At 28.9% G+C, this 18,719-nt stretch overlaps 2 protein-coding genes across 2 annotated transcripts in view; one reads left to right on the top strand and one right to left on the bottom strand.

Annotated features, from left to right (window-relative positions):
- LOC130677794 (uncharacterized) overlaps positions 1-18,719 on the top strand; it is a 211,547-nt gene that overhangs the window by 45,049 nt on the left and 147,779 nt on the right. Inside the window, exon 2 of the mRNA XM_057484661.1 lies at positions 17,076-17,360. The gene's annotated coding sequence lies outside the window, so the exon portion shown is untranslated. The remainder of the gene's footprint in view (positions 1-17,075; positions 17,361-18,719) is intronic.
- On the bottom strand, positions 1,397-2,181 carry LOC130677797 (snaclec coagulation factor X-activating enzyme light chain 1-like). Its single transcript, XM_057484663.1, has 3 exons — positions 2,056-2,181; positions 1,951-1,984; positions 1,397-1,867 (listed from the first exon to the last, which is right to left on the bottom strand). Exons 1-3 carry the CDS (start codon positions 2,138-2,140, stop codon positions 1,459-1,461), a joined length of 528 nt encoding a protein of 175 aa, XP_057340646.1. The 5' UTR covers positions 2,141-2,181; the 3' UTR covers positions 1,397-1,458.

Here is an 18,719-nt window from a genome sequence, read left to right as displayed (position 1 = left end):
CGATTCGTATACCTAATTTAGGAATACTCTCATATTAATTCAATAATCTATAGTATCTTTAAAATAAAGATACGTATTTGGGTTAGGTTAAGTATTCGTTTATTTAAATTAACAATACGACGAATAGCCTTTGTAACGATATGTAGTTTCGTTGATATAGGTATCTGTATCGCCAGCGTGAGGATCCGTATAGCTAAATTGGCTATACGTATCGTCGTTCTCAGTTGTCGGATGCCTAAATACAGAGTTTGCGCAATAGTCTTGTCAGCGATTCATAAAATGCCTAAAATAAGGATACGGATCGTCATTTTGACGATCCACTGTGAGGATACTCTGTATAGCTGAATTGGCTATACGGCGTATCGTTAAGTAAGATGACTATACAGCCTATAGCCAGAATAGCGATACGTATACTTAATCTGGCGATATTTTTCTCTCCGTGTACACTGTATATAAAATTTTTTTAAAATTTCACTGATTAAATTAATATTTATTTATATGTGTATTATCGTTAAATAGAAATTTTTAATTATTAATTTACGGATTTCAAACAATTAACTTCTTTTTAAAAAATATTTCTATAGAAATTGAAATTGGTAGCGGCTACCGATTATTTTTTTCCGTGTAAAAGTGACATCATAAGAAAAATTTTTTTTCATTACATTAAATTTTCAAATGCAATGTGATTTTTTTTTTTAAATGCTGCACACATTTCATTTATATCTGCAAGTTAATTAAATAGTAATTTAAAATATAATTAATTAGCAAGTGTAGTAATAATAATAATAATAACAATAATAATAATAATTATAAAAGCTAATGTTTATAACTGGGTTAGACATATGTGTATACGTAAAACTGGTTGGCTTCTCTTCATACTTTCTCAACCCTCTCTCTCTTTTTCTCGCTCATGTGCGGTTTGGTCGCTTGCAAAACCACAAGCCTCATGGTACTTCGCATCTGCAACCACCAGAAATAACGTTCACTTGTCACTTGCCGCTGTTTCGTTGACTTATCACACTTACTATTCCGAAAACTACCTAGTTCAATTTGTTCAATTTAAATATTTTTTATCACTTACATCTTTTTTTTCAAATTTCTGTAGTATCATTTTTTATAAATTTCTCTTACTGCAGTATCTGCATCTTTTATTGCATTCGTACACTGCGCATACAAATAAGAGCGCTGAGATACATCTAAAATAGGCGGGAAATAGCCAGCAGCATAAGCTGACTCAGATATTGTGACATTTTTTGGCTGCTATATAAATTGAATATCAAAAAATTTTCCCGCTTCAGGTTTAAGTCAACTTATGTATCATTGGAGTTCTGCCAAAGCTAATGAAATTATTGTAAAATATATTAACAAATTTTGACATATGAAGACGATAAGAAATTTGAAATTTGAAATAGTAATTGGTTTTATTTTTAATTTTTTAAAAAATTACACTGGTTGTTATCATTCCACATGAATGTTTGTTAGTAATGGTTCAATTTCACAAATAAAAGCAAGTGATTCATCACAAGAAACAGCTGAAAATCTTCCGCAAGTTTTGATAGCTCCACATTTGTCTTTTTCATCTTTATCGCCATTTCTCCACCACTTATTGTAGCCAGCTTCGTCTAAATTTTGTCTAGTAAGTGTTTGCCAATTAGCGTTGCCATCAAAATCTCTGAATCCCACCCAGCCGCCAGGATAAGTAGATCTGATGATTGGAACGTTGTCGATCAGTAGCTGACGAACGAATTGAGCTTCTTCAGCTGAATTTATAACAGCCAAATTTCCGTTATCTTCTTGGCATGTCTGTTGTGCATAGTTCCAATTCTTCGCAACATTGTAAGCTTTGTATAAATTAGTGCCCCAGGAACTAAAAATTTTTTAAACATTTGTTAAATTATCTTTGACATTCCAAAGATAAACTTTTAGTGGAATTTTTTTTTTCATGCTTACTTGTAGCCTGGAGGTGTTTCAAATGTAGGTTGATCTAAAAAAAATTTATTTTATTTATTAAATTAAAGTAAATAAATAAATAAAAAATAAATGAGTTTTTTTTACCGGGTTCGCTGTCAGTCCAATCGAGACTTTGTGTTTTGCTTATCGTTATAACGACGGAAAATATAAATAAACAGAACAGTTTCATTTTGACTACGCGAAAGTAAAGTACCGAGTGTGGAAAATATATATGAACATATTTATTTTAAATGATATCGTTCATTGCGACATATATTTGATAATAATTATTTATCTTAAGGTTATAGTTTACAAAAACTTTATTAATCTCGGACACAAAAAGTAATGAGTCAACATTAACGTTATGATGTCAATAAATAATACTAAATATAAATTTTTTATAGTCATAACAGGAAATTTATATATTTATTTTATCATTAATTTGTAATAGATTTGTTTTATAAATTTATTGAGGAAAATAGAGGATTTATTTACAAATAGAATTAAAACAGAAAGTTCGATGAGGAAAAGATAAAATTAAAAATAAACTTTTAAATTAAATACTGTAGAACGGAGTCTAACAGTTTTGTGTTGTTTGTTAATTTCAGTTACTAGTTTTTAATTCTAAAGCCGTCAAATGTGAGTTGATTCTCACAATCCAAATATGTCCGTAATAATTTTCACATTTGTTATTTTTCAAAGTTCTTAGGAATTAACTATATTTTACTTTTTGTTTTCATGGTTAAATATTTACTGCTTGAAATATTGTTGAATTACTGTATCATCAAGTGAAGGAAACTTTTACTTGACATACATTGAAACAAATTATGGAAAACGAGAAGTCCTGGTAATTTCAAGCTGGTATGGCCAATAATACATTGAGAATATTCAAAAATTCATAAAAAAATTAAAAAAAAAAAAATTTGGGACACTCAAAATTGTACAATAATGCACGGAGAAAAATGTTGGCCCGAAACCTACCAATTTTTATTATGCTGTCGACCAAACTCGAAACAGGAAGTGAAGAATCCAAAATATTATTATGCTGCATCACAATTATTATAATGTATGAAAGTAATTGTTATTAAAGCGATGAGTTTCTCGCGCTTAGTAAGTATTGTGATACAGCATAATAATTTTTCGTATAAGCATAATATTTTTTTGGATGCTTCACTTCTTGTGTCAAGTTTGGTCGGCAGCATAATAAAAATTGGTAGGTTTAGAGCTAAAATTTTTTTCCGTGTGATGATAAGAGTCCTAAATGACGGTTAAGAAAAAATTTACACAATTTTTGGGGTGATCCGTTTTGCCTGTCCTTCATATATATAAAGATATATCCTTTATAATTCCAAAATTGATCAAAATTAAATTATATGTAATTTTGGGCGAAATTTTTCATAGAATAAAATTCTAGAATCGTAGAAACTAATTAGGTCTCAAAAAAAAAAAAATATATTGAAGTCTTTTTTCACCATAACTGCACCAAAAGTTTAATAATAAATAACAATAACAAGAGTAATAAATATTCCTGCCCTGTTTAGCGGGAAGAAAGTCGTACTCTTCTCGTATGAGAAAACAAATGATAAAAATTAACGCATGTGCCATTCTTTCCACAAACAGATGCATGAATTTAAATTTTCATGTGCGGGTCGGGTGAAAAATCGTGTACACACCACAGAAAGTAAGATGTTCTAACTCGCGTATTTGCCACCGGCCAATTATACACGTGGGTTAGAATGTCCCACTTTCCTTACTTGGTGTATAATATACCATTTTTTAGTTATTTCGATCTACAAATTTTTCCCAACTTTTTCTTTTACTTTAAATGAATCCTAATAAAAATGAAATTTTTCTTCCGGCTGTTTCGTAATAATCAATTGAGTATACAACAGTGAATTAACTATAACCATAAAAAAAAATTAGGACGTTTTTTCATACGTGTTCCATTACGGAGCCACTAAAAAAGCAACGAGTCGAGCTGTTAATTTATTAGACTTTAATTATTTGATGGCTAGAAAAATATTTTATTAACACTTGACGGAAATGCGTCAATAAATGTGATACACAATGAAGATATAGTTACACAGAGTGCTTTACCTTATAGTTCGTGTCCTCATTGACATTATTTTTCTTTTAGACGTATCATATTTCAATTTACTCGGGCTTGAAAGTTGATCGCAGGAAGAGAGATAATGTATAAGATGTTTTTACCGTTATTTATAACTATTATATTTATTAAATTATATCGATCTATTGTTATTTTTTTACTCAGTTATTTTATCAAGTAGCTAAGGCTGTGACAGGTCAGACATCGAGTCATTAAATGTTTGATGTTTACGGCTTAGATTCGGTTTGTTGATTTTTTATTTTTTATTTGCTTCAAACAAAATGGAAGCTCAAGATATAAAATATTAAATAATAGTTATAAAAGGAAACGCATCATGGGGCTGAAGTGGAAAAAATATTTGTAAATTATACCAAGGATCCTCGGTGCTATATTTCCGTCTGCTTGTGACGTTATACAAAATATAGTGCTACTTTCTAAGCTCTTCAAAGAAAACTGGGGATATTATTTAATAAAATATTTGCTACTGGTTTTATAGTTTTTTTTTTTTCTCTATAAATTATAAAATAAATAATTTTTATGGAAGTATATTTAGCTTATTTACTTTCAAATAAATGTTGCCATTTCGCGATAAGATTTAAACCTCAGTATTTTTTTAATTTTTCTCTCAAGTACAATTATTTTTAAACAATTTAAGATGCCCAACACTTTTTTTCAAAATTGTTTTTAGAATTTTTTTTATCGATTTTGTAATAATAATTTAACTTAAATGTACACTTAATTTAGTAAAAAAAATTTTTTTTTGAAACTACCCTAATTCGTGCGAAAATAAATAAAAAAATTTTTGACGGCGATAAAAAATTTATTTTCTTTTCTTCAAATAATAATGAAATGTTATGTCAGAAATTGACATAAATGAATGTTTCGTGGGTATTTGGCCCAAGCCGAAGCCTATAGACCGGGAACCCCAGAGATCTTTTATTAAGGAGGATAGGTTTATTTTTAAATTAATAAAGCGATATTTAAATTTTAATTTCTAACTATGTTGTCAACTTAATTACAAAATTGTTGAGATTGAGAGATTATTCTCTGATAATATTGTTTGAGATAAGTACTAGATCATTTTCAGTTATATAATTTTTCGGTACGTTATTTAAATCAGTTCTTCATAATTTATAATAAAAGTATTAGGTGGCTAGCTGTCGACTCTACACGGAGAAAAAAATATTGCGCTCACCACTCAACGGTATCGTGATATTCACTCTCCTCGGTTGGGTATCCATTGTATACGGAAAGTGCTGGTCTATCGGATCGTGATTATCACGATCCAGGCGGATCCCGAAATCATAAGATCGTTTCGCTATAGTAACGATCCGTTTAGTTATTATAACTAATTTGAGGTTAAAATAGATAAATTTACAACTTTAGCTTCATTACAATTTTATTTTTAGCTGTCATTAATAATAACATATTAATAATTCTAATTGCTGCAATAAAAAATTATTATTTAATTTCAAGAAATGTAAAGTAATAGAATATACGTAATTAATTGATGTAAATTTTACAGTCTTTTTTTTGTTTCAAAGATAAATTAAAAAATTAATCGATAAAAAACAGAAATTCTTGCATTAGATATATAATTAGTATTTTTTCATTGTCGTTGTGTGCGCTTTAAATAATTAATAATTTTATAAATAAACACTGTATAATTTGCAAGATATGCATTATAAAGTTTAATAATTTGGTTATGAGTGGTGGCGCTTGAGAAGTAGATCGCGATAATCACGATCCGTTTTGGTACGATATGGATACGTTAACTGACGATCACTATACATTTAAGTATATGCACAATCCGTAGGATCATTATTATAAGTATCTAGTGTTTCATTCATATCGATATATATATTGTGGTAGTAGCAATACAATTTAGAACTAATCACGATACACTTGTCGCTCTCCGTTGGTGAGCGATAAACACAGTATTTTTTTTTCCGTGTAATCAAACAATTCAAAAATTATATTTACAATTTTAATTTTATATTACATATGTTTGAATTTGAATTTTTTTTAATTCTGATATAACTAAACTGAACATTTCAAACTTTTATTTAATATTTTAATTATTTTGTTATACCTGTATTCCTGTGTGAATACTTGATAAACTTCAAATTAAGTACTTATACTAGTTTAATTTATACTAACACTTTTCTTTTTCTTTTTCTTCATTGTAAAATAACTTGTTCGCACCTTGATGAATGCAACCAGAAGAGAGTGAGACTTTTCTTTGTTCCTCGGGCCCAAAATTTTCTTATCTGCCCTTTCATATTTGTCACCATGGTCGGCGCACGCATTATTCTCCACACTAAGATTTTTCTTGACAGATGTTTTGATGTTTGCGTGGCTCATTGTATGTTATAAAATTATATGAATAAAAAAAAATTATTTTGAAAATGATAAAAATTAATCGGACGTAACAGAAAAGTTCACTGCAATATTCATTGAATTTTTTTTTTATGTAATACATTTTTTTTTCTAATTTCTATAGGTGGACTTTTTTTTGTTCAACCGTTTAACACCGGTATTTTAACACCGTCCGATGTTAAAATTGAGTCTATTTTTAACACCGCTATTTTTCCAGTGTACATGACTTAGTCTACTCAAAATATAAAACTATTTATTTTTCGTAACTTGACCATTTTGCCCTCTACCCTAATTCCAAAAATTTTAATTTAATTTAAAAAAAAAATTATAAAACATCGTAACGGGTGTCATACAGAAGGACAAAGTATTCTAGTCCACTGAGAGGCTTAAACATTTAATCTCCCTAGCGTAGATGTTATTTGTGTCAGAGAAAGGCAGGGAAGCTTTAGGGAATACGGAATGTCGTGTGGAATTTGAAAAGAGCATTCTGCTTTTGAAATATTTGACTCTTCTGGGTGTAGTATACAAACCCAGTAGATTCCTCAAGATTTTCATATCCACGTTCACACAACAAATATTAATAATTAAATCATATCATATTTTATATCCATTATTTGATTTATCATTTAGGTGATGGTTATACATTTTAGATTGTGTGTAATTGCCTGTAGTATGGTGACGAGTAATTCAACGGGGAATTTCAGTTTCAATTTAGTTGCACGAGGTATTTTCATAGCTCTAGATCGCTATTACAGTATATACTGTATCATATCCAGTGTAATACATGCATGACAGTTGTGTTACACATAACATTTCTCTTATACTTGTGTCTGGTGTATACTGTACTATACCACATGCTCATCAAGAGCTTTATCACTGGGTAGGATCATTTTGAAATTTCTCGGGACGAAATCGTTGTACGGTATCTATTCATTAAGTAGATACTAAACGAGATTTCCATCAGTAATTTCCAGGGTAAATCTACCACTCCTCCGTACTGTTACCCACTGTTTCTCTGTTGTCATTTGCATATTACGCTCAATCGTAACGCGTATATCGTGAAATTCACTTCCGCTATACACTATCCTTTCTGTCATTTCGACATTAAATTATAAGCCCAGAGAATTGTTTATTGTACACACGATCAAAGTCATATTTTTAGAGGGTTATGACAATCTTTGAACAATCCATTATTCTTATTTATATGACATTTACAAAGTTTTGTCATCATAATAAAAGACGCGATAGCAAACGATTGAGTTATTGTAACGAAACGGATTTACTATTACAGCAACACATTTTGTGGTTATGCTAACAAATTATGTTGCGTTATTATTATTATTATTATTATTGTGCATTGCATTTATTACAGAATCAAAAAGTATTGGATGCAAGTATTGTCAGAAAATATTGAAGTTGTAAAGAATTAAAATAGATGATACTGATCATTGTCTGAGAGATGAAAGTTCAAAAAAGATTTGTTGGTTACAATGTAGCAAGAAAATTTATGAAATTATTAATATTTGAAAAAAATACCATCGGGTAGTCCAAATAGAAGCTTAAGTTTATAAAAATAATTATAAAAATTTTAAATACCCCGAAAATTACTGCACGCAGAGAAATTTTAAGTAAAAATTACCCATAAAGTTTGGTACTGTAAGGACATCTGCCAGTAACTAAATTTTTAATATGTGGTCAGTAGAAATAGCACTTCATTTACATGCTACCGAGTAGAATATTTTACAATGCGCATGGGAAAAATTTAAATATTTACCACATGTCCTCACAGTATCCGTTTTCTACTGTTTCTTTCTCCAAAAACCGTTTTCTACTGTTTCTTTCGTCGACGATATCTATTGAACGGATTATCTGATTGAGACGTTCTTGGTGGCAATCGAAAGCTTTTATCGAGTTCTAGAGCTGAATAGCATCCTAGCACCTTCAAATGTCAACATATGATGAAAACCCGGTTTTTGAAAATCGGGGTGAAACCAATAACTTCCCGAATTTTTTGAAAATCGTCGATTTTCTCAGCGGGAAGTTAAAAAGTGTTAAATATTTAACACGAAAATTTTTAATACTAAATTTTTTGACGCAATGACACAACATTTTTTACTGGGTTACTATATTTTACTATTAAGTCGCAACAACAATGTTAATCCTATTGCTGCAACAGGATTTTTTCCTGTTGCTGCAACATGGATGCTTCCTGTTGCAGCAACAGTAAATTTTTTTCCGTCGTGATTTATATAAAACCTACCCGTTTTATTATTATCACAGTTAATTAATAGTCAGCTTTAATTTGATACCCAAAATGTAATTTTAGTAAAAAAAAAAAAATTCAGATTTTTAATAAATGGCAATTCCATTACGTGATTAATAAATTCTTATCAAGTCTCGGTTTGATTGAAGTAAATAAAATTATTAATTGTTATATTTTATTTTTTATCACTTTTTCGAGTAAGTAATCGCCTCAAGTTATACAAAATTTATAATATTGCATAATTACGAAGATCAATATTAAAAAAAAGAAAACAATTAATTTTGTTAAAATGTTTAGCTATTAAAATTAATATTTTATCAGTTAATAACATAAAGTAGTCAACTTTAAATATAAAATGTAAATAAACACATGATATTTTCATGTTCTATAAATAACAAATAGAATATAAAAAAGACTTTTATTTCGAATTTTCAATTTAAAAACTAAAGTAAACATTAAACATACTATTCGACGAGCCAGTTACTCTAACGTGTCTACGAAATTAGTTAGAAACTCAGATAAATTGTTCTCCTATATATGTGTGTACATATATATTTACTTTGGTAGAATGTAATCAACCCACATCCACCCATTCGATTATACCTTCGAATCGAACGTTTATTTTTATTTCACTTTTTTTTTTTCATTTTATTGTTTCTCTTTACTCTAGATATCTATTTCATTTATACAGCAATCTGCTGACGAACAATAGATAGTTATTTGAAATTAGTTTTGTAAACAAGACTAAAAATAGTTAAAAATATAAAAATGATAAATATAACGAATAGTGGCAGATATGTAGTATTTGTTCCACGGAGACCGATAACTTGGAATTATAGCGACTCTTGACACATTCTATGTATGCTCGAGGTAGCCATAAGTTTTGTGGTTTACGTGTATATACAAACCTCAAACCCCTTCTATTTAACGTCCCTTCGTGTTCTCTCATTTCTCATAAAGTCTCACGTGCACAGAGTGTCGTTGCCAACGGCACAGTGTCCACTGTAATCAGATTTCACCAGTTGTTAATTAGATTCGTCGTGAAAGCTCTTCGTCTCATTCTCATTCGCTTTGTCCCTACAACGTCATATTAAATTTATTTTACTTTTCGTAATATTTTTTAAATGCTTGTTTTTTATTTTTTACACTTAATTATTTAATATATTTATCAATTATGCATCGTTTATACTCATACGTCGAAATTAAAATTTTAAATTGAAGTTTACAAAAAAAATATATATTTCAATTATACACGGAGACAAAATTATAAAAACAGTTTCCATGGAGAAATATGTTTGACATAATTTATGTTTCAGAGCAATACGAGCCCTTGAGTTGGGCACAATAGCTCACTCTCAAAATTTGGTAAAAAACAAAGAAAAAAAAAGTATTTTCGTCTATAGCTTTTTCGTGACTAAATTTGTAGGAGTTCAAAAGCAAAAAAAAGTATCTGAGGTAAAATTGGGCACTCAAAAAATATAAGAAAATGAAGAAATTAAATTTTTTTTTTCGGGAGAGATCACTAGCGTACATGTTCGGCAAACGCGCGCATACCGTTTTTCATATATTTATTTTAATGTATATTACTGTGTTAATTGTGTATATTTTTATGCTGTTTTGAGCTCTTAGCCAATAACGTTATGAATAGTTTGGCTTCTCATATTTTTCATGTCTTTTATATAATAGGGATCATGTCCGGAAAAAAATATTTTTTATAATTTTTGAGAATAGTCCGTCATGTTTTAAATTCTTCTCTCCTAATACTATAATATTTTATGAACTTTTAATAGTATATTGCATAGTTAAGATACTAAGAGAGTCTTTATGTGGCGAGGGCAATGCTTTCAGCACAAGTCGTAGGGTTCCGTACATGGGCCGAAGGCCTACTATGCATTATATTTTATTCAACAATTGCCTGATTTACGCGATTAATGACAATCTGCGAAGCGAAGTCTGTGGCTGTTTAGCGACACAGTGCACCCACAAAATTACAACAAACCATCGGCTTTAAAATTCAGAATTCATATTTAATTGATTTAAAATTTACTCGGATGTTTTAATTACTAACTTCAATATTTATTAACAAAATAAATACAACACAACCACGCGGTATAACCCACTTCCCATATGATGAATTGAAGTAACCATATTTGATGTACTTAGCCGTTCAACATAGATGTTGACAAAAAACTTTTAGTCGTTCAACGAGTTCTTACGATGTTTAATAGATGGAGCTCAGTTAAAAATCTTGAGACGCGTGGTGAAATGTCATTTCAACACTCACTTTTCACAACGCCGATGAAAGTCGAGGACATCTATTTTGATTTTACTCAACTTCTTTGCACCGGTCGATAAACAGCCGTTTCGCAACGCAGACGTCATAAAGCGCGCAAATCAGGCCTGCGTTGAATAAAAATATTTATTTTTATCTCATGATTTTATTTACACCCATCCAATTAAATTACTCGTGTTAATATTTTATTTACTTATGAATATTTTTCATTTTATTGGCACAGGCGAAAATACATGGATATACATACTTCTATATATATATGTGTCGTGTATGTACATATAACTGTATATATAAATTTATTTAGTAGAAGTTTAGTCCCTTGTCGCGTGAGTCTCAACTAAATTGGTACTCCTCGCGGCTCGTTAGTTGGCCTGTTTCGTTGCTGTGTGAGCTTTGCTTGAGACTCCGATCGTCATGCCTCGTCGCACGATTGGGATCGCTTGTGTTTGTTCGTCAAGCAGAACCAACAAGCTTGCCAGTGCTCTCGGGATGTTAATACAATTACAAATACAAGTGTCATAATCATCGTAAACTTTAAAAATAAAAATAAATAAAATAGTTTATAATTATAAAGTAAAATAAATTCATTTTTATTTTATTTTACAAAATTTTTTTTGTTGGTACTTTTTAAATAAAAAAAAACCTATTTTCAGTGTATTTAGGTGGTATACGGGTGCTTCCGTAAATGAGAATTGTCCAAAGACCTTGAAGAGGTGGTAGCAGAATCGTTGGAAAGAGGGTAGATGAGCTTTCAGTAGCAGTGGTACGGGGACTTCGTTTGTTGCCCGTACCCACTTCTGTTTTCTCTACCTCTTCTCGTGGTCCATAGAGTAAAAGAAGATAAAAAAAAAATAAAATAAAATAATAAAATAAAATTAAAAAAAAAAAAAAAAACGTGTAATGGGAAACGAAGCATCTTTTTTTTTGCTTTCCCATCCTCTCTTTTGGTTCTTTCTACTGTCGTAAAATCCTCAAACGATCCTATTGTGGTTGCGAGAATGCCACGTCGAGCCCCCGTATATTTTTCTACCTTTATACTGATCTATAGTTCCGATTTCGTTTTATATCTAGCTTCGAAATAAGCTAGTTGTATTTTAAAAAAGATAAAAAGTAGAAAATGTCTAATAAAGATTCGCGAATGAAAGAGAAGGCTTTGATATCAAAAGAGGTTTTTTTTTCATGTAAATAACGTTGATTTGTTTCTTTAAATTGTATACTTTGATTTATTTTTTATAAAAAATATTCGGCGATATTTGGATGAATTATTTTTTTAAAATTGTCTATTGTACAGTTTTTTTGAAAGTTTTTAATAAATAGCCTTTTGAGAGAAGCAATCATTTTGGAATTTTATTCAGGACAAAGAGGAAAATTGTAGACGCGAGTAAACACCGCGAAATTGCTGGGTGAGTACGCGTCTCAGAACAATATTCAGTTGCATACACAATGTTTATATATTATTATTTTTTTTTTAATATTGTGAGTTTCATTTCCTGAATTCTGTTGTACAGTTTTTTTTTTATTGCGAGTAATTCTGATATTGTTGAGTTATCATTTTGTTCTCATTTCAATGTAATATTTAGTATTCATATAAATTGTAGGACAATAATAACTAAAAATGTAGTTTATTAAAACTTAAAATTAAACAAAGCGGGAATTTCCAATTTCACATCAAAGCTTTATGTATATACATTTATAAGTATGTACATATCATTATGAAATAAAATATTATCAAGTCAAAACAATAATCGTAACATTTATGTTTAATTGAAATAGAAATGGAATTGTTAATTTTACAGCAAAGAGATATACTATTTTGAAATGAAATATTATATTAATTTTTCATACATGCAGGGCTACGGTATTTACATAATTTTTTCGACAACCGGCGTTTTAAGTTGAGCATTAAATTCATAATTTTTATTAAAAATAAATGAAAAGTAATAAATTTTAGACGGTTTTCAGTACACCGAAAGAAAATTATGGGAACTTTTGCTATGCATTATGGGAATAGTTCCTATGATGGTATAGAAATTGTACCCATACTATTATAGGGATAGTTTCCATAATATATGAGAATCGTTCCCATAATGTCATAAGAATTTTTTTTTGCAAAAAAGTGTAGAAATTTCCCTCATGATATGGAGAGATTCAAATGAAGCTTCTTCGACGCTAGATTTGTTGAAAAAAAAAATTTTGTTAAAAATTTTAATGTTTTTGCCAAATACGAATTTTTTTTAATGTTTAAATTGTTGTTTTTATATTTAATAATATTTCTGTGTATTGTAGAAATGATGACCACACTTTTCTTTAAATTAATTTTTTGGGAATATTTCCCATACTATTATAGAAACCATTCCTATAATTATAGGAACCATTCTTATAATGTTGTGGGTAGCATTCCTATAATTATAGGAACTGTTCCTACAATTATGGGAAACATTCCTATAATTGCAGGAATTACTCCCATAATTTATGGTAATTATTCCTATGTTGGGATAGGAAAAATTTTAATAAAATTATGGGAACCGTTTCTATAATTTTTTTTCGTGTATCACTTATTCTAATCAGTTCGAAACTACATCTGTGATTGTGTTTTCTAATTTGAAAATTTAATTAATTTTAACGCAAGCCGACTTTAAGTGGTTCAAAACCCCGATGGAAATATACAAATAATATACTCGAAAATACGAGAGTAAACGAACTCGTCTTCACTGCGATTTCTCGCTCTAACTCAATTTTATCATCTTTCTAAAAAGGAGCCTAAGGAATTTAAGCCACAAATTCCTGCTACTCTTGATTTAGCCAATTGAGGCTTCTGAAATTACTTCAGATTTAGCTTTTTTTTTTTAACCACCGTCAGCTCTAATAATTTTGGGTGGCTTTTTTTACCCTATGACTAGACCCTGACTACAAAAAAAAAATAAATAGTGAATAATTTCTTAATATTTTCATATAATTTTTCATTATTATTTGCACAGAAAAATATCTCAAGCATCCCTCATAATTTTGCTATAAAAAATATTTTTTTTTTCCAAGTTTTTGAGAGGTCTCCCCTACTTTAACGAATCGATTTTACTTATTTATATTTATTTTGTTCTAGTATACACGGAAATAAGTGATGCTCAAAATTTTAATAGTTATTAGAGATATAGAATTTAATAGATATTCAGAGAAATCCCATACACGGGATATTCAGAGAAAAACCATGTATGGGATTCCTCTGGGATATTCAGAGAAATCTTCTGAAATAACGCTAGCACATATAAGTAAAGAAAAATAATTTTTTCTTCAATTGCCAAGCCCTTGGTCTAGATTTTCTATAGTTTTCATTCTGGGGCTTCGCTATTTTAAGGAATCCAAGGGGTATAAATAAAATTGCCCTGTGTATTATCTATAACAAAATGGCTATTATTTATATTAAAATTTGATATACATAGAAGAGCAAAATTTGTAATTTCGTATATTAAAATTAATATGACAAAGAATCGATAATTTGGTATCTACAGTTATTTATTACTATTCAAATAAACATAGAAAAATTAAAAAAATTTACCACTTATTCGATTTATTTATTTAATAAATTAATTTATAATAACGAATAAAAAACATTTTATATTAATTATTAGTCAATGGGATAGAATTTATAAAATAGAGTTAAAAGTTTTCGGTATTTCTATGAGCAAAAAATCAGTATCTAGTATACTAATTTTTCATTTTATTATTTACCACTTATTCGATTTATGTATATTGTAAATTCATTTATATTGATGAATAAATGATATTTTAAGCTAATAATTGATCAGTGATATCGAATTTATAAAATAAAAGTTAGTAACTTTTGCAATTTTCGGCTGGAAAATCAGTATCTAAGATAGCAATTCTTAATTTGACCAATCATTACTTTTTAATAGATGTATGCCATAATTTAATTAATTTTCACTAACAAGTCACGTATTTTCATACCTAAAAGTAATAATATTTACTTACTTTTTGAAATAATTGATAGTAGTTTTTAGGAATCTACAAAAATTAGTAAACTACTTTGCATTAAGTACAGAATAGTACTAATTGTTGATAACAGATTCTACTTGTTAGTATTATTTATTAATTTTTAATATCCTGTTTTTTCCGTGTACTATAAAAACTGTATTTCTCTGATTTGATTACGCTGCATGCCCGAGTTACCAAAAAAGAATAATTCCATTGTTTAATAAAACATTTAATAATAATGTTCGATTCCGTAACATAAAATCCCAGTCTGTTTCATAATTAATATACTCTCTGCTAAATATATGTAATACGTCGAATTACAAGGAGGAAAAAGATAAAAAGTGAATATAGTAATTTAAAAAGAGATAAATACAAGGATTGTCTGTTGGAATGTGAATTCAAATTCAGTGTACGATGTGAATTTTCGAGTAGGTTAATGTATGAAGAGGGTGAAAAAGCGTGTAAGTGAAGGGCAAAGTAAAAGCTCTAATTGGGAACATGTAGCTCGGTTGGATATTATTTGCTTCAAGCTTATCGTATCCACCAGTAGTTTGAATAACTAGAGATGTTAATTAGTGCTGCGTTATTCAAATTTAAAAGAAAAAGTAATGCTGAATGACGTCCAAGTTTTGGCCGCTGTGTTTTTGATACTAAAAAATTTCTAAAGCCTTTTTCGTTTTTTCTTTATACAAAATATTTTTCATAATTTTTTTTTCCCTACATTTTTTTATCCCACATTCTACATTCAACTGCGTGGCAATGCAAAGCTATTGAAATTTATTTTATGTAAATATTACATCATTTAAATACGATTGATATTAAATATATAAGCATACCAAAACGTGGATCTCAATGCATTTATGTTTTCTATTTGTCATTATATAACTGTATAAATTGCATTTATAAACGTGAATCATATGAATTATCGATTGTCTCATCTGATTCTCCCCTATAGGATGCACCGTATTATCTATGTATATATGACGGCATTTAATCCTAACATTAATTAGAATATTTGTTTAAAGTCACTGTTTGAAATCAACGTACGTAAATATTTGTTTATGACAAACGAATATTCAATCGCTTTGTTTTCGTTTGAAAATTTATATAAGGGATTCCGGAATTAAATGAGACATCATTTAACCTGAATTATTTCATTGAGAATCGAGAAAAGGTGAATTTGAGGTAAAATGGACCACGATTGTAAAATAAAAAAATTTTCCTCATTTGTTTCATTTTGTCCCGGACACTTACTAAAATAGTATATTAACGCATTGAGTGGAAGGTGCTTTCAACAACGAGTGTGATTGGTTCACGAGCTGTTAGGCGAGTGTTGCCAACACACGAGTATTATTTCCGATGCAAAAGATTGTTAAATAATAATAGTAACAATTAACGATAACGTAAAAACAACAATTATAAGTAAAAAAAAATCTTTTTTTTTTCGAACTTTGGAGGCTTGTAACTTTTTTTGTATTGTAGTTACGAGCATGACTATCAGGGACATTTTTGTAAGGAATTAGATTTCCTATGAGGAAAAGAGAGTCAAAATCGGAAAAAAATTTTTTTCATTGATTTTTCCTCGAAAAACTGAAAAATAATTTTTTTACGTGTATTTCAAATGGGAAAATGAATTTGTAAACCGCCAGCTTAATTTTCGAGATATTGAGCTGATTTTTTAGGAGGATTTTTTTAAGTCCCAAAGAAACTTTTGAGACTATGAGACCTAAAGAAAAAAAAATCATTTTTTTTGACACACCCTAATATATATATATATATATATATATATATATATATATATATATATATATATATATATATATATATATATATATATATATATGTATATATATATATGTAAAAAGTGTACGTTTGTCATATTTTTCACGAACAATGTGGACATTCTTTGCGATATTTATTCTTTGTAGTGTCATTTTTAACTATTCAGAGACGTGCTTTCTTACCATGAGTTGCAAAAAAACTGTTATCTCGTTTTGCCCTGGTTTCAGCTATGAATATATTTGACATCTTAATAGTAATATTTTAATTAAATGTTTAATTAAAGTTAAATGGATGATAATTTTTTTGTTTAGATGCGGTAAAGTTTGAATTGAGGATAGAATTTTCGAGTTATCTCAAAATCAAAGCTCTCGTTGCTCGTGTCTGAGAGTTTCCCTGAGGACCATTCCGACGGTTTAAATCTACAGAAGCTAGGATACCTTGGATACTATATAGAATGTAGTAAGTGAGACTGAAATGCGCTGATGGCAAAGTTTGCATCAGTATATATCTGTCTTCTCGCTTCTACCTCAGCCTTTTCGGGTTATTCCGTTCAGTTCAATCTGCAGTAGTCAAGAATTTAGGAGGGCATCATCATGGTAAGTACCTTTGCGTTCGTATTATCTACTATATATGAATTCGTGTCGATCATATATGAACTAACTTCAATTATTTCGAACTTCCATTACGCGTTCACTATCTTTATGGGATTAATCACTGATTTTAAATCAATTGCTATTATAAAACATTTCTTTTTAACATTGAATGCTTTGTTGAATTAACAAAAAATTATTCATTCTCTGACTTTAATTTTCAATGAATTAAAACAAAAATTTCATAGAAATTCATTTGCAATTTTAATGAATATGTTTTTTATTAAATTACTTCGGATTCCCTGTTAAATTTAATTCAATCAATGCTTTGATCAATTAGGAATGAAATTGTATATAAATACATAAATTCACCTATCAATCATAATATTTTTTTATTTTAAAATTACACAGTTAAAAATTTTGTGCTCTATTAAACACTAATTGTGTGCTGCAAAGGGTCTACACAAATTTTTGTGTTAATTCAACACATTGCGTATGTGTTAATCTTTAACACAAATTCTATGTTTAATAATTGAACACAATATCTGTTATTTTGACAGAAAATTTGTATAAATTTAACAGACCTTCTGTGTTTAAAGCCATACTCAGACAGTGTCCCCCAATTTTTTAAAATTTTCAATTACTTTCAATTGTCATAAGCGTATCAAAATTTAATTAATTAATAAAAAAAAATTTGAAACTTTAATTGAGAAAAGGGCGACGTAGAAGTAATTACAGTTGATATGAATTAGAAGTTAAACGTAATATGTTGAATAAATTTTAGCCTAAAAAATTCAAAAATTCGAATTATAGAATTGAAATAAATATGAATCCAATTGATATCAACTGTAAGTAATTTTTTAAAAATTCTATTCCTCGGTGGAATTACTTCTATGTGTCCTTTTTTCAATTGAAGTTTCAATTTTTTTTTTTAATTAATTAATTAAATTTTAATACGGTTATGACAGTTGAAAGTCATTACATGTTTTTAAAAAGTGGAGGAGTACTGTCTGAGAATACCCTTAAATTAACTAATAAATATGAGCACATAACCTAACCAACTCGAGTATGCTAATTTTCCCTTAGTATAACTTATGTCAACATAGCAAACAATTAGTTCGATTTTCTGTGATTTTTCTAAAAAACGGAGCTATGAATTATCCTCCCGTAAAATGAGAATGAAAAAAATCATTGAACCTGATCATAAAAATATTCAAGTTATCTATGATTATATTTCATTGTAAATCAATTATAATCCAAGTTTCCTTTTAGATAATTCTGCTAAAATGCTTTGCTTGGTTATAGTAATGAAAAAACGCGCGGGAGTGTTTTGCTAAACAACACAAATTTTTTTTGTGTTAATTT

Source organism: Microplitis mediator, chromosome 11 (assembly GCF_029852145.1).
Source record: "Microplitis mediator isolate UGA2020A chromosome 11, iyMicMedi2.1, whole genome shotgun sequence".
NCBI classification, from domain to species: domain Eukaryota; kingdom Metazoa; phylum Arthropoda; class Insecta; order Hymenoptera; family Braconidae; genus Microplitis; species Microplitis mediator.
This window is presented reverse-complemented; position numbering and strand designations above follow the sequence as displayed.

Coding starts and splice junctions, on each gene's coding strand:
- LOC130677797 (XM_057484663.1), bottom strand. CDS start 2,140: ATGAAACTGTTCTGTTTATTTATATTTTCCGTCGTTATAACGATAAGC. Junction 1,985..2,055: donor TTGGACTGACAGCGAACCCG/GTAAAAAAAACT, acceptor AATTTTTTTTAG/ATCAACCTACATTTGAAACA. Junction 1,868..1,950: donor GAAACACCTCCAGGCTACAA/GTAAGCATGAAA, acceptor AAAAATTTTTAG/TTCCTGGGGCACTAATTTAT.